Source organism: Brassica napus, chromosome A1 (genome assembly GCF_020379485.1).
Source record: "Brassica napus cultivar Da-Ae chromosome A1, Da-Ae, whole genome shotgun sequence".
NCBI lineage: Eukaryota > Viridiplantae > Streptophyta > Magnoliopsida > Brassicales > Brassicaceae > Brassica > Brassica napus.
The window spans coordinates 24,653,580-24,668,753 of NC_063434.1; the positions used below are offsets into that span (position 1 = coordinate 24,653,580).

Below are 15,174 nucleotides of genomic sequence, written 5' to 3' on the forward strand. Positions count from 1 at the left end.
AATTATTTACCAAATGCCAATGATCTTTACATGCTCACTGTCAATGTTCTCATATGAAGTTTTTAATATAATATTTACATTTATAACTTATAAAATTAAAAAATATATATAATTTATCTATTTATTTTATTTAATAATATCATAAAATTATTTTTATATCAAGAAAAAAATTATTTATAAAATAAAATTACAATAAAAATATATTTTCAAAAAAATATTTCCAATTTAAAATATAATTTAATTATAAAAATTAAATTAAATTCTAAATGTTAAATATTATTTTAAAAATATTAATTTTACATTAATATATAAAATTAAAAAGATATATAACTAATTTAATTTATTTAATAATATCAAAATTATGTTTATGTCGAAAATGTTATTTTAAAAATAAATTTTACAAGTAAAAGTAATATTTTTAAAAATAATATTTAACATTTATAATTTAATTTAATTTTTATAATTAAATTAAATTTTAAATTTGAAACACTTTTTTGAAAAATATATTTTTTATTGTAATTTTATTTTATAAATAATTTTTTTCTGGATATAAAATAATTTTAAAAAATGTTATTTAAAAATATATATATGAAATATATTCAACAGAATTAATATTATATATTATATACTAATTTTTATAATAATTTTAAATAACATATTTATAATGTTTTACCAATCATTTTATTAAATAGTTTAACTAGAGCATAAAGCTTATGTATCAAACTGCTTCTATAGCATACTGCTACGGCGTTATCATCCGCCCTGCCAATCAAAGCTTAAGTCAATTATATATCTTCATTAGACAATTATTCGGCCTAAAAAATTATACGTTTGAGACAACTAAAATGTTATGGATATTCGAATATTTTTGTTATTGGATTTGACCATTTCATCTGGGAGATAAGAAGCATGAAAAACATTCAACCGCGACATAATTTTGTGATAGATTGATTTTAGTTGGTAAAGATGATTTCAAAATCAGAAAAAAATTGTCTATTTTTGCAATTTATTTAGAAAATTTTCAATGTCTAAAGGAAATTTTCAGTTTTCTTGCAGCAACAACATACGTATTCAAGATTCAAAATACAAAAAAAATAGATAATTGCACGCGCCAGTCCTACTTTGTCTACATAAAGTTGGAGTTTTTAGTTTGGTTAACAAACTCTTTTTTCTTTTGTAAATTTAAAGGGTTAAACCCAGATCTATTAAAGACACAAACCAAATCTCTAGATAAGAGATGTAACCCATGAATGAATCCTCTTATGGGTATTTAAATAGGCCGTAAGCGTGGGTTCATATTCGCGTGGCTACACGTGTAGCTAATAATTTCGTATTAGAGAGAAGTCGATCACTGGTCTAAATCAACAGGGTAACTCTTCTTCGAGTGGAAATCACGGGATCGTCACAACGTAGTTTCGGTTAACAAACTCTTAATTGATTTTTTATGTCAATGACAAAAGAAAAAAGAATGCGTTACTGCTCAACGAGATGGGAGATGTAATCCACATATGGATTCTATTATAGGTATTCAAATGGACCGTAAGCGTAGATTCGTATCCGCGTGGCTACACGTGTAGCTTATAATTTCGTATTAGAAGAAAGTCGATCCCTGGTCTGGATCAATAGGATAACTCCTCTTCGTGTGGAAATCACGGGTCCGTCACAACGTGGTTTCGGTTAGCAAACTCTTAATCGATTTTTTTATGTCAATGAGAAGAAAAAAGAATACGTTACTGCTCAACGAGATCGGAGCCCCCTCGTGTATAATATTGGTCCCATATTATACACACGCTTCTGGCCTCTTAACTCACACGTGTATAAACATCATTACCGTTGGTCAAAGCTCCTGTCAAACCACAGATCTAACGGTTACGACATTTGACCGAGCAAGACAGTCACACACGAGCTTTGATTTTTGACTCAAGACCAACAAATATTAGTTGAATCTCTCAGTATATTTGACCCCAAAAATGATCCCATTCAAAAATTTCACATAAATTAGAAAAATAAATTATTTATTGTATACATAAACATAATTTAACTATAACAAAAGAGTATACAAAATATAAAATAATCAATGTAGATAAAATTATTTTATTTTTATATTAGACTTTTAAACATGATCTACAAAAAATGGACATGAAACAAATACTATCAAAAATTTCAAATTTTGAGATTTTTCTTTATTGATTTGTATTTTTTTTCTGAAAAGATACATATATCTAAAAATCCAAACATATACATATGTTTGTGAATTTTATAGATATTTGTCTATTTCATCCGGTTTATTTAATACAAATAATATTTTAAAAACCATACAACTATGTTTTTATAATTTTTTTACATGATATAAAATAAAAAATGTAATTATATTTCATAAATTTAAGCATAATTAAATCATTTAGAAAAAGTAAAGAAAAACTTATAGTTGACATACAAAAATTATCTTACTTTTTGATTTAATACTTGTATAAGTAGTATTTGAATAAAATTTATGAAATCATATGCTGGAATAATAGTTATATTAACTTATATATTTAATATAGTATATCTAATAAAACAAATATACGCTTTTTAAAATTTTAAAATTTATATTTTATTATGTTTTTAACGGATATGATTTATAATATCGATTTTGCTTAGATATTCAGATTTTTTGAATCAAAACGAATTTTGAAGATATCATATACAACCGTACGAGCTTCTATAATTGTTTCCTCTAGAATTTGACTGAAGATATAGTATAGAAGAAGTATCTAGTTTATGATTTTAACATCTTTTATACAGAGTACTATAGTATATATCCAGTCATCCAGATATATATGAAACTGTCATGTCCGGCGAATATTTAGGACCGAATGTTTTTTCTTAACATATTGCAAAGAGAATATTATGAAGAGAACTAAAAAAAAAGGTTGAAGGGTGACGCAAGCGTGCGTTTGACTCTGTCTTTAAAACCACCTCCACTCACTTCCTTCCCCACCTTTCACTTACCAATACCATCTCTTCATCATCATCCCTCTTTTAACTTTTATTTTTCCCGCATTATTTTTACGAAATCAATGGGAACCGAGACGTACATTACGGTTCCTAGCTTCTTCAAGTGTCCAATATCTCTCGACGTGATGAGATCTCCCGTTAGTCTCTGCACCGGCGTTACTTACGACCGTGCAAGTATCCAGCGGTGGCTCGACGGTGGCAACAACACTTGTCCCGCCACTATGCAGGTTCTCCGAACTAAGGAGTTTATTCCCAATCTCACTCTTCAACGACTAATCAAAGCCTGGTCCGATTCCCTCGGCCGTTACGCCGCCGCTTCTCCGCCTCCGGATCCGACGACGGACGAAGTGAATGAGTCGTTGCGGAGACTGAGCCTCGAGAAGGACGACGAGATTCGTCTGGAGATTTTGGTTAGATTCGTGAAGGATTGGGACGCGAACAGAGCGAGAAAGGATCTCGTACCAATGCTCGTCGATATCATCGCCGGAGGGACACGCACGACGACGAAGATCAAGCTAGTTCTTCTCGCGATTAAGATTTTGGATAGTGTAATCAAGGGAGGTAGTGAGGAAGATCGGAAACGGTTATCGAATCTAATGTTAACAAACGGTGACGGCGATTGCTTAAAGGAGATTCTCCTCGCGATCCAGCGCGGGAATCTTGAATCGAAAATCGAATCCGTTAGGGTTTTGGAGGTTATCTCTTCAATAGACACGCAAACGAAGCTATTAATCGCAGAGCGCGACGAGATTCTCACGGAGGTGATGGAATCAATCAGCACGGAGTCAGATCCTTCCTTGATCGAAGCGAGTTTATCATTCCTAATCACGATCGCGAAATCGAAACGAGTGAGGTCGAAACTAATCACCGCGAAAACTATCACGAAGATCAAAGACATTCTCCTAACGGAGGAGATAACCAGCGTCGCGGTGACGGAGAAATCGCTGAAACTGTTGGAGACTCTGTCGTCGAGGCGAGAAGGTAGATCGGAGATTTGCGGCAGAGACGGAGGCAGGTGCGTCGAAGGAGTTGTGAGGAAGCTGTTGAAAGTTTCGACGACGGCGACGGAGCATGCCGTTACGATTTTGTGGTGTTTGTGCTATGTGTTCGGGGAAGATAAGAGGGTGGAGGAGACGGTGGAGAGAAGTAACGGCGTGACGAAGCTTCTGGTTGTGATACAGAGTAACTGCTCGCCGATGGTGAGGCAGATGGCGAAAGATGTGATTAAGGTTTTGAAGGTTAAACCATCTGCTTCCGATTTGGTTGCTTACGAGACCACGAACACTCATATTATGCCATTTTGATTTTTACTGTTATAAAAGATATATAAATGTTATCAACTGTTTTGAACGTAGATAATGTAAATCATACGACAAATTTTGTTAGTGCAATCAATTTCACAAATATTCAATTTTGGTTTCGCCTGATTTAATTAAGAACGATACGATGATTTTTCTATATTTCAATAATTTATTATGTGTTCAACACACTATTTTTAACGGTAAAAATGGCTTAAAGGATAGTATATTTTTAGAAATTGAAAAATTTCCTAAAATAGCTATTTTTTTAGTTTTTATCACAAAAATAACTCTTAATGAAAAAAATGACCAAAATAAATTTAGAATTAACTAATTTATACTTAGGTTTAGAGTTAAAGAGTGTGGTTTTGGGAATATGGTTTCAAACTTTTAAAAATAAAAAATAAATATTAATATTTTCAAAATAAAAAAAAAGTTATTTTGGTCATTCTTTTTTTAAGTCTATTTTGTGACAAAAACATAAAAATAGTTATTTGATAAAATTATCTTTTTAAATTTCTATCATACTTAAAATATTAGTAATTCAAAGTGGCGTATTTTAATAGGCGTAAAGTTATACTATATTTTTATAGTAGGGAAGGGATCAATCAAGTGACTTCATCTGATTATCTTGATTTGTTAGCTGAGGCTATGTATGAACTTTTTTTTTTTTTTGAAACTAAATATTAAAATATGTATGAACTTTGTAATGGCTAAAAACCCACAGTTTTGCAACAATCAAATTCAAATGACAGCTTCGTGTACTAATAACAATAAAATTAATCTAAAACTTTGGTCCATTGAATCTGGCTTAAAGTTGTATTAGTATGAGTAAAATGGATGGTTATATATATTTTGTTTACTAAGCAAAAATAAAGGAATAAGGTTCCTTTGGACGGAAGTATTAAAAAAATGCATGGTCTCAATTTTCAAATCTTGTAAACCACCTTTTTATAATTTACTTTTTGGTTAGAGGAATTTGTAACATTTTAAGGTCAGGCCTCTCTCACATACACTTTCTACTCTCTCTCTCCTTTATTCGAATTTGGATTATTATTTTTTTGTAAACTTCGAATTTGGATTTCGATGGTACTTTCTTTAACATCTGCTGTGTAACTTATGTTTTTTGATAAGGCAAAAGCATAATGTATTTATAAACACAAAAATATATATTCGAAACAAGTGCTCGGTGATGGCGAGACAAATGGCGTAAGCAAGTGCATGGTAATAAAGAGACAAAAAAAGTGAAGAAAGATATGTATGTATTCAAGCGGTTCAAGTGGGAGAAAGGCAGAACAACGGTTGAATTGGTCCAACCATATTTTAAATTTAAATTTTACATTAAATTAATTAATTATATATATATATATATATATATATATATATGTATATATATATATATATAAGTACAGCTACAAAATTATTCTCATGCAATTTTATCATTGTTAGAATCTAAAATGATATCAAAAAAAAAATGATATAAAATATGACAAACTCAATTTATTTAAATGGTTATTAGAAAACGTATGAAATTTTTATGATTTTTATAAAATTATAATTTTTAACTTAATTAAAAACCAGCTTTTAATATCGAATCAGATCACGATTTTAGCATGTTTGACCGGTTTTTGATTTGGATTTACCGGTATAACTCAAATCCGGTTTTTAACACAACCAGAAACAAGTCGAAAAAATAAGTCACGGTCTGACCAGTTTGATCTACCGTCTCTGGTCCGATTTTGAAAACATTAATTACAATTTATAATGATAAAAGCAATTTAAAAATATATTATAAATTTAAATAATAAAAATAACAATAATATACATAATATACAAATACAATACGTAAATAACAATAAATATTTCACTAAAGTTATGTTACTAAAATTTAAAATTAAAAAAATGAAAATATTAGTAATTAACCAAATATTTCTATTTTCTATTTAAAAAAACATCTCATTGTCTACTTATCTCTCTTTTTATATGATATGTGAATTTTTAATTATGTAAATGTATAATATTGTAGTTTAAATATGGTTAGTATTAAATATAAAAGATTATAGAAGATTATTAAATATATTAATAATTTGTAATAAAATCATTTATTGGTCAAAAAATAAAAAAAGTGGGAGAACATCACCAAATAGTAGTGGACAGAACTGCATGTGGGGGATCTGCTTTTTCACAGAAAAAGATAAAAAATTCTGAACTGCTTGCAGTTCTCCTGCCAAATAAATTTTAAAAACAGAAAATAGTGAATGGGTGATTCAAGTGCAGTTCTTCTGCAACAGCAGATGATTTGCCTTTCTCCTACCTCCCATTCATAACCTCAAAGTGTTGAAACTTAATACATTTGCTTCTGACTGACAATGAATATATTCGACTATACGAGTCTTGTTTATTCGATAAATCAAGCGGTAACATCAAAACGATTGAACGACATGTCCCAGAGCGGCTAAAACTTGGAAAAGGATAGAGAAATCTTCAAGGAAAAACATAAGAAGACATATACTTTTTTTTATTCTTTCACTAAACTTGACTCAGAACTTTAAACGCCAAGATTTAGTGACTGCATATTCCAGAAAGATCACGCAAACATTCTCAAGGTTCAACGGGTTGTGTAAGGTTTCAGGCTTTCAGCTAAAAACTCCTTGTAAACACTTGAATAATAATAATCTTTCTTTTTTATATAAAAGGCTTTATAATAATAATCTTTAATCACCCTTTTCCAGAAAAATAAAATAAAAAATCTTTAATCACATATATGAGACTAAAACCGGCTATCGGAAACATCTTATTTTCTCACTTGATAGTTTTACTACTATATATATATACTAAAGTAGGGGTGGGCACTTTACCCGATATCCGAAGTGGCACCCGAACCCGATCCGAAAAACCCGAACCGAAATCCGAACCGAAGTAGCAAAATACCCGAACGGGTATTGAATAAGGAGAGATTGGATACCCGAACCCGAACGGATAATATCCGAACCCGAATGGATATCCGAAAAATAACCGAACATATGTATAATTAACCTTATATTTCTAGTTTATATCTCTCATTTTATATAAAATATTTATATTGATACTACACATACTTTAAGTTCATGTGATATAAATACAATTACGGAAAAAAATGATTTGCTACTCATTTAAAATGCATGTCAAATTTTTTATTTCAAAAATTAACAAAAAGTTACATCCAAATTTTTTTAAAAAAACTAAATTAATGCCTTTTTAGTTTTAAAATGTTATATCCAAATCTATTAACCATTCAATCTACTAAAAATAAAAAAATTATTTAATTGAAAGTTATATTTTAAATACAAGAAACTTGAGAAATGAAAATTTTAATTTTTTTTTTCAAAATCTAAATATCCGAACCCGATCCGAAATAACCGAATCCGAACTAAAAATACCCGAACCCGATCCGAAGTACAGAAATACCCGAACGGGTTCTACACCTCTATACCGAAATACCCGAAAATCCGAAATACCCGATCCGAACCCGAACGGGTACCCGAACGCCCACCCCTATACTAAAGAATGAAAAGATGCTATTCTTGAATCATCTCGCAAAGACTCAAACTCTCAAATGGAATAGGTTTAAGTCTAAATATCATTTAGATGACCAATTTGTTTGTTACTTAGTATTTAAAAATCATTCAAAAGTTACAATGAACCTTGAAGAACAAATAAAATAGAGTTCTTTTCCTATTCTTGTAAACTCTTGCTCTTATTTCCGTTACTTTGAAACTTCATTGCACTCGAGAGTGAAGTGATTAACTTATTGACTGGGCTAAACTACAAGCAAAATGTGGGCTTTATAAAATGAAATCCATTTTCCAAATGACTTCCATGTTGGATTTTGTTTAAGCTTATTTTTCATACAAAAGTACATCAAATTCCACTCAAATTAAATTCTATTAAAATTTAAGGAAATCACAAAATCACGGGTTTGCACGCATAATCAAACCAAACATCGTAAGACATTTCCGGCAAAGGTTTATTAAGTAAGTTACTCCTTATGTTCCTTAAAGTTATATATTTCAAATTTTTCACACATCTTAATAAAACATATTAAATTTGCATAATTTTTTGTCTTTATTTTTTTTCATAAATTTAAGCCAATAAAAATTTAACTAGTGTAATTAATTTTTTTTTTTAAATTTGCAATTAGTTAATAAAATATACATTAAAAATATAAAATATGAATCTTTTTGAAACAAATTTTTTCTCTAGAATATGTAATTTTAAAGAAAGGAGGGAGTACATTATATACTTCGTACATTTAAAATAATTTAAAATAAGCACGGTGATGGGAAGTTTCATGGAAAATAAACAGATTAGTTTTCTTTTTGTTGTATTCCCGAAATTAAATTAACGTTTAAACTTATTTTTATCTTTTACATATTTTATTAGTTAGTAAGTAGGCCAATCGCATATTTTCAAGCTTCAATATTTTGAATTAAAAGGACCAGTGTTCTTTAATAAAAAATAGTAATAACGTGATAGTTATGGTAAAACGAAGAGAAACAAGTCATGTTAATAGTAGGTCTTAGTCTCTTAGGTTTACATCAATTCCAAACATATCATGCAGTGTCAGCCATCATATTGTGAACTAAATTATCAATAGATTTTGATCCGCTCAAAGCGCATATATTTTCTAATTGACTATTTTAATAAATTTGCATGAGTCTATAATTTTTAATAGAAAACACATAATTTTCAAGTTCTTATATTATATGTTTGAAACCCGATCTAGATCCGTAGTGGAACATGTAGATCGGTATATAATCTATTTTCAGATTTAAAAATCTATTAATTAATATCCAATAAAATCCGATAAAAAAATCAAAAATCTGGTATTAAACCACTATCTGGTACTTTGATCCGACAAAACCCATAGAATTTTGATAATATTATAAAATAATTTTGATAAAATTTACATATACTTTTTAATAGTACATAAAATTCAAATAAACTTGTGGTTTTTAAACTTTGGTAAATAAATTACAGTTATTTGAAGAAAATGAAAATATTAAAAAACAAAATTTAGTGATATAACAGTATTAGTTTATTTTTGTTTGTCTTTACACCAAGGATCCGAAAAATATTCACACATTTATTGAAAATTCTTGTGAACCCGTTTCTATTTTTTTGGTTTGCTATATTAAATCATTGAAACTGTTAGTTTTAAAGTCCAACACATTTTTAAGAGAGAAGCGGGTTGCGAGAATATTGGAATTGAAGAGGAAGTTACAAAATATCAAGATTATTAATTAATTGTTAATTTTTATTTTTTTGACGTCAATTAATTGTTAATTATATGTAAATAAACTGTGGTTTGTATATTTTGTTGTATATAATAGGTTGGTCAAAAATGAATAGGTGCAACAATTTTGTTAAGTAGATTTTTAGAATGTTTCTCTTTTGATAATATAGATAAATTATTTGTTTTTAACTTGTGTGGCACATAAGGTGTTGGTCTAACGTGTACACTATCTTAAACTATTTTTAGTTTATGCATCTTGATAATTTGTTTTCTAAAATTTCAAAATAATAATATAAAACTAACTTCAATTTGCATAAAACAATCAAACTTATTAATTATTTATAAAATAATAAATTTTAAATATAAAATGAAAATTTAATCTTACAAAATCATTCATTACTAAATTTTTGTAATAAATTTTTTAATCATAAGCTTTGTCATATAATAACACAATCAACCTATTTAATTATTTATGTGACATGTTAGACCATACTTAATTAGCTATCTGCACCAATTTTTTTTAAAAAAATTCTTTCGACTGTGGTGACTGGCTTAAGAATAGTCAATAATATGTGATATACAATTTATATTTTTTTATAACAGTTCTCCATTTTTCAAAAGAAATTTTTTTTTTCTCTTATAACTTTCTTTTGATATTGATTTTCGTAAAATCTTTAGTTTCATAAATAAATTATCATCATTTATATATGAATGCATATCATAATTTAAAGAAGTTTTCATATTCAAATATGATACCTCAAAGTATTGTAACTAAAAATGTATAACGAATATTATTTTAATTTAAAACTTTATCTATTTTATTTATCTATAAACATTAATAAAAATAAAGTTAAAATGTATTTTGAACTTTTTTATAACAGTTAAAATTTAAAAATGTATAATTAGAAAACTATAAAAATTATTTTTATTTCTAAAAAAAATAATTATTTATTATATATATATATATATATATAATATATATATATATATAAATCAAGGGCATTTAAACCTTTTATCTTTTAATAAAATAGATATTTGTAAAGATGTATCTTTAATGAAGATAAACATGAATAATGGTAGCAACAATGTGGTAAACATGAGAATTATATTTTTTTAAATCAGGTGACACTTAAATGGCCATTTGGACGATTTTAGTGGCACATAAGTTAATCATTTAAAACATTATTAAAATGTTGTTGTCACTGATAATGAATGATTCATAAGAACTTTCCTACTAGTTTCAATGGAAGACATGATTAACTTAATCAGATTAAGAGCTTCCTAAACCGAGCATGTGCCATAAAAAGACTAGTTGAATGCAAAAAGTCAACATTTTAAAAGTCAAACTAATCGGTCTGAGACACCAAATAATTTTTCCCTTTTTTTTTGTGTATAAATGTTTTGGTCAATACTAGCTCGTCGACAAAGATTCATTTCGATTCCCAAACCAAACAAGAAGAACACAAATTAGCTCGAAAGAAACAAACTCTTTTGAGAAAACAATGGATCCGTCGGAGTCTTTCGCCGGCGGCAATCCTTCCGACCAACAGAACCAGAAACGTCAGCTTCAGATCTGTGGTCCTCGTCCCTCACCTCTCAGCGTCAACAAAGACTCTCACAAGATCAAGAAACCTCCTAAACACCCTGCTCCTCCGCCTCAGCACCGCGACCAAGCTCCGCTCTACGCCGCTAGAGAGCCGGTGGTCATCTACGCCGTTTCCCCCAAGGTCGTCCACACCACAGCTTCGGATTTCATGAACGTCGTCCAGCGTCTCACCGGCAACTCCTCCGCCGTCTTCCTCGAATCCGGTAACGGCGGAGATGTGTCTCCGGCGGCGAGACTCGCCGCGACGGAGAATGCTAGCCCGAGAGGAGGAAAAGAACCGGTGATGGCGGCTAAAGATGAGACGGTGGAGATCGCCACGGCTATGGAAGAAGCAGCCGAGTTCAGCTGCTATGCGCCGGGAATACTCTCCCCCTCTCCGGCTATGTTACCGACAGCTTCTGCCGGAATATTCTCGCAGATGACTACTCACCAAGGTGGGATGTTCTCGCCGGGAATGTTTTCGCCGGCGGGGTTAATGAGCCCGTTTGGTTTTGCTAGCTTGGTTGCTTCTCCAACGTTTGCTGATTTGTTCAGTCATATTTGGGATTAGTTTTTGATTGTATAGCCCCAATGAGACCAAATCATTGGGAGTAAGAAGAACACTCTGACAGTGAAGACTAGAATAGCAAGTTCAGAACTTAGGAATGGATTTTTATAGCGGATATAATCAGCAGAGGCCACGAAATATATTTCCTCCTCCAACAACAATCGCAACCTATGAAGATCAAGACAGAGCATCATCCTTTCAGTATATATGTCTAAAGCATAAAAGAAAAATCTCCGCCTCATGTTTCTTGTAAGTTTGAACTATATAATACAGTTTGTAACCTCTACTAAACAAGCAATCAATATATACTTCCATTTTATCATATGCTTTGTCAATCATCGCGTATAGGAGACAGCTCAAATCTTAATGCCTAAGCACTAAAAACTACTAACTGAATCCATAGTTACAGTATCCAAATCACAAAGAGAACAAAAAAAGTGTTGGAGAATAACCTCTATGCCAAGGCGAGTCACTGCTGCAACCTCCCTTGCAATAGACATTTAAGTGGTGGTTCCGATGCTCCATCGAAGGAAGCCATACCAGGGAACGGAAGAGGTACGGGAGATAGAAGACGAGGTTGAAATTGGGGAGTAAGAAGTGAGGGGCAAGGGAGTAGCCATTGCCGCAGAGAGTAGAGAAGAAGAGGATTGAGATCGAACAAGAGATGTTTTCTAGAAGAGAAGCTGTCTCCGGCAATAGAGGAGGGATTTGAGTATGTCTGCGAAGATAAGGTCTGGTTCTTATGTAATTTGAACTGATTGATTATTTGTCCTTCTCCCGCTTGAACAATGTTTTGAATCTTTTGATGGAATTAAATCGAACATAAACTATAACACAAGGCATATTCTGAGCACCACCGACAACCTTGTCATCCACTGTATTTTTAGTCCTTAAAATATGTCCGATAGCAAAGTTTAGGAACAAATTTTTTTTCATGTGAATAGTGAAAGCTATTTATTGATGTCATTTTGCCAATTAAGAATAGTAAGTTGTAAACACCATTTCTGTAATATGTTGGGTCCTCGTGCACTTCATCACCTAAATTAGAATTTCACATTTTACAAGTAAAATTGATAGACTTATATAGATATCTATGGCACCCATTATATTTTTTTTGGTAGACCCATTTCTACTGTAAAACCATCATCTTATATATTAAAAGAGAAGTCACAACCTTGATTCATGTGTGATTTTTTTTTAAAATGAACTTAATGGACCTATTCCTAGAAAGTCATGTTACATTTAATATCTAATTTTATCATTTAAATTTTGGGCTTACAAGAAATTTTTATTGGGCTATCAATAATTAAATTTAAACAATAGATGATCCATTTGATTTATATATAGTATAAATAAAATAAATATAAATATTATCAAAAATTGTATATAAATGTTTTCTCTAATTTTGTAATTAGTAATAAAATTAATGTTATTATACATTAATATATATATTTTATTATATATTAAATTTATTTTACAAATAATCAGTTATCTTTTATAAAATGAAAAACATTATATCAAATTTTACTATTTTATAGTTATATCTATCATTTTAAAATAAAAAATTGTATTTAACTAAATATGATAAAATTATTTTAAATTGATAAATTAATATATTTTATTTTGACAAACATTAAAAATTTATGCTAGAAATATAATATGTTGGTAGAACGGGTTAACATTAGTAAATTAGATAATTCATGTATAAAATTAACTTATCTTAAACTTTTATATATATATAGTTATTATCTTAAATGAATAAACATAAAAAAATACTGATAAAGGAAATCTAGCGCTTTGAATTACGGATCATGATCATAATAATTGAATAAAAAATAATTTTAAAATATATATAATAAAAAAATACCAAATATATGTGATGATTTGAAATAATCAATTAACTTACAGCATGAAAACTATCAAATTGTTATATTTAAGATAGTTATATATAAACATTTAAATATATAAGTAACTTTAAAAATATATTCTAATTATGTAATATATATATATATAAACATGAAAATTAATACCCGCACAGTTGTGCGGGTCCAAATCTAGTTATCCTATTAAAATATCATGTTTTACATGCTCCGTCAATATAGCACCGGTTGGTAACTCCAAAGTTAGACTTACATAACATAATGTAAAAAAATTCTGCATCTTGTGAATCCTTAATCTGTGTTTTAGTCCGTAATGCTTCCTCGATTTTTGATACACGAAGATCTTTTATGGATTTCCATTTTTATTTATAGGTATGTTAAGAAACAAAAAGACCAACCAAGTGGAGCTGGTTTAGAAGTACTTGAGGGAGAAAAACCCAATACAGTACCCGTGAAAAACCAGCCACCGGAAATTTACATGATCGGCATGCCAGGGTCCACAGATTAGTCGGCCCAGTAAGCATGGATTGGAAACAATGGTTAATAAAAAAAAAACAAAAAAAACAAAGGATTCATCTTATATTTAATGTTATCGTGCAATCAAAAAAATCTATTTGAAATGACTTAAAATTACATACATATTTATTATTCAATTTTTTGATACATCTCAAAATGTATGATTTTAACATATGTTATATTTGATTAAAGTATGTTATATAATTAAACTATTAAGAATGGGGTACCTCTTCCAGATTTCATCTACGAGATGATTCAAGTAGTGCTTGTACCATTGTTTGCTTAACCTAGAGGACGGGATAACTAAGAAAACACGACCGAGATGGATAAATAAAAGATGTATATTTTTCTGCAAAGTGGAAGTATTGCATGCTCTTGATGAATCACAAAACTAATTTACAAAGGTAATGCTCCAAAAGTTCAAAATGAGTTCATTCAAGAAAATGGAATATTGTTTAGTGTTGGCGCTGTGCTAAGGAAAATACGCACTCTATGTTCTTTCTGTTTAATTAATCTTTTATGTGTGCTATCAAATTCATACACTTTGGTGGCTTGTCTGTTTTCATCCTATTTCTTTGGTTGTTTACTATAGTAATTGTGATATAAATATATGTTGATTTGATATAAATATATGGTTTCTTAAATTATTGGACCGTTTTGATTCAGTTAAGTGTCGAATTAAACGATCAAAATTTATATAGTCTAATGATATGATTCGTTGTTGGATCCTCATCCAAACTCCGTATAATGAATATGTTGTTGAAAAATCATTGATGAACCAACTTTTTCGATAGTAAATTGATGTTTTGTGTGTTTCAGACATCTGGAAGTTAAACAACGAAATTTTTGATCCTGGTTAGTATATGAACAACTCTAAAATATACATTAACTTGTAATCTATCAGTATATTATCTTGGAAATATTAAGATTTAATACGTAGCCACATAAAGAAAAAAAATAAACTATTTGGTGAAATTGTAGGGCCCTTGGAGAGGAAAGACGTAAAACATACGAAAATACATTTCCTTCGCTTTGCTTCCAATACAAATATA

At 29.6% G+C, this 15,174-nt stretch overlaps 2 protein-coding genes across 4 annotated transcripts; both read left to right on the forward strand.

The window, feature by feature from the left end:
* Positions 1-2,881: 2,881 nt before the first annotated feature.
* On the forward strand, positions 2,882-4,469 carry LOC106379922 (U-box domain-containing protein 29). The gene has a single exon (XM_013819772.3). It carries the CDS (start codon positions 3,063-3,065, stop codon positions 4,302-4,304), a length of 1,242 nt encoding a protein of 413 aa, XP_013675226.1. The 5' UTR covers positions 2,882-3,062; the 3' UTR covers positions 4,305-4,469.
* Positions 4,470-10,867: 6,398 nt separating this feature from the next.
* On the forward strand, positions 10,868-12,755 carry LOC106346933 (protein MKS1). Of its 3 annotated transcripts, none has more exons than XM_022687412.2 (2): positions 10,868-11,975; positions 12,075-12,755. In XM_022687412.2, the coding sequence occupies exon 1, from the start codon at positions 11,076-11,078 to the stop codon at positions 11,727-11,729; it is 654 nt and encodes a 217-aa protein (XP_022543133.1). In that variant the 5' UTR covers positions 10,868-11,075; the 3' UTR covers positions 11,730-11,975; positions 12,075-12,755. The 3 variants fall into 3 exon arrangements, with proteins under 3 accessions (XP_022543133.1, XP_022543134.1, XP_022543136.1); XM_022687413.2 differs by having other exon boundaries at positions 12,130-12,755; XM_022687415.2 differs by having other exon boundaries at positions 12,136-12,755.
* Positions 12,756-15,174: the final 2,419 nt, after the last annotated feature.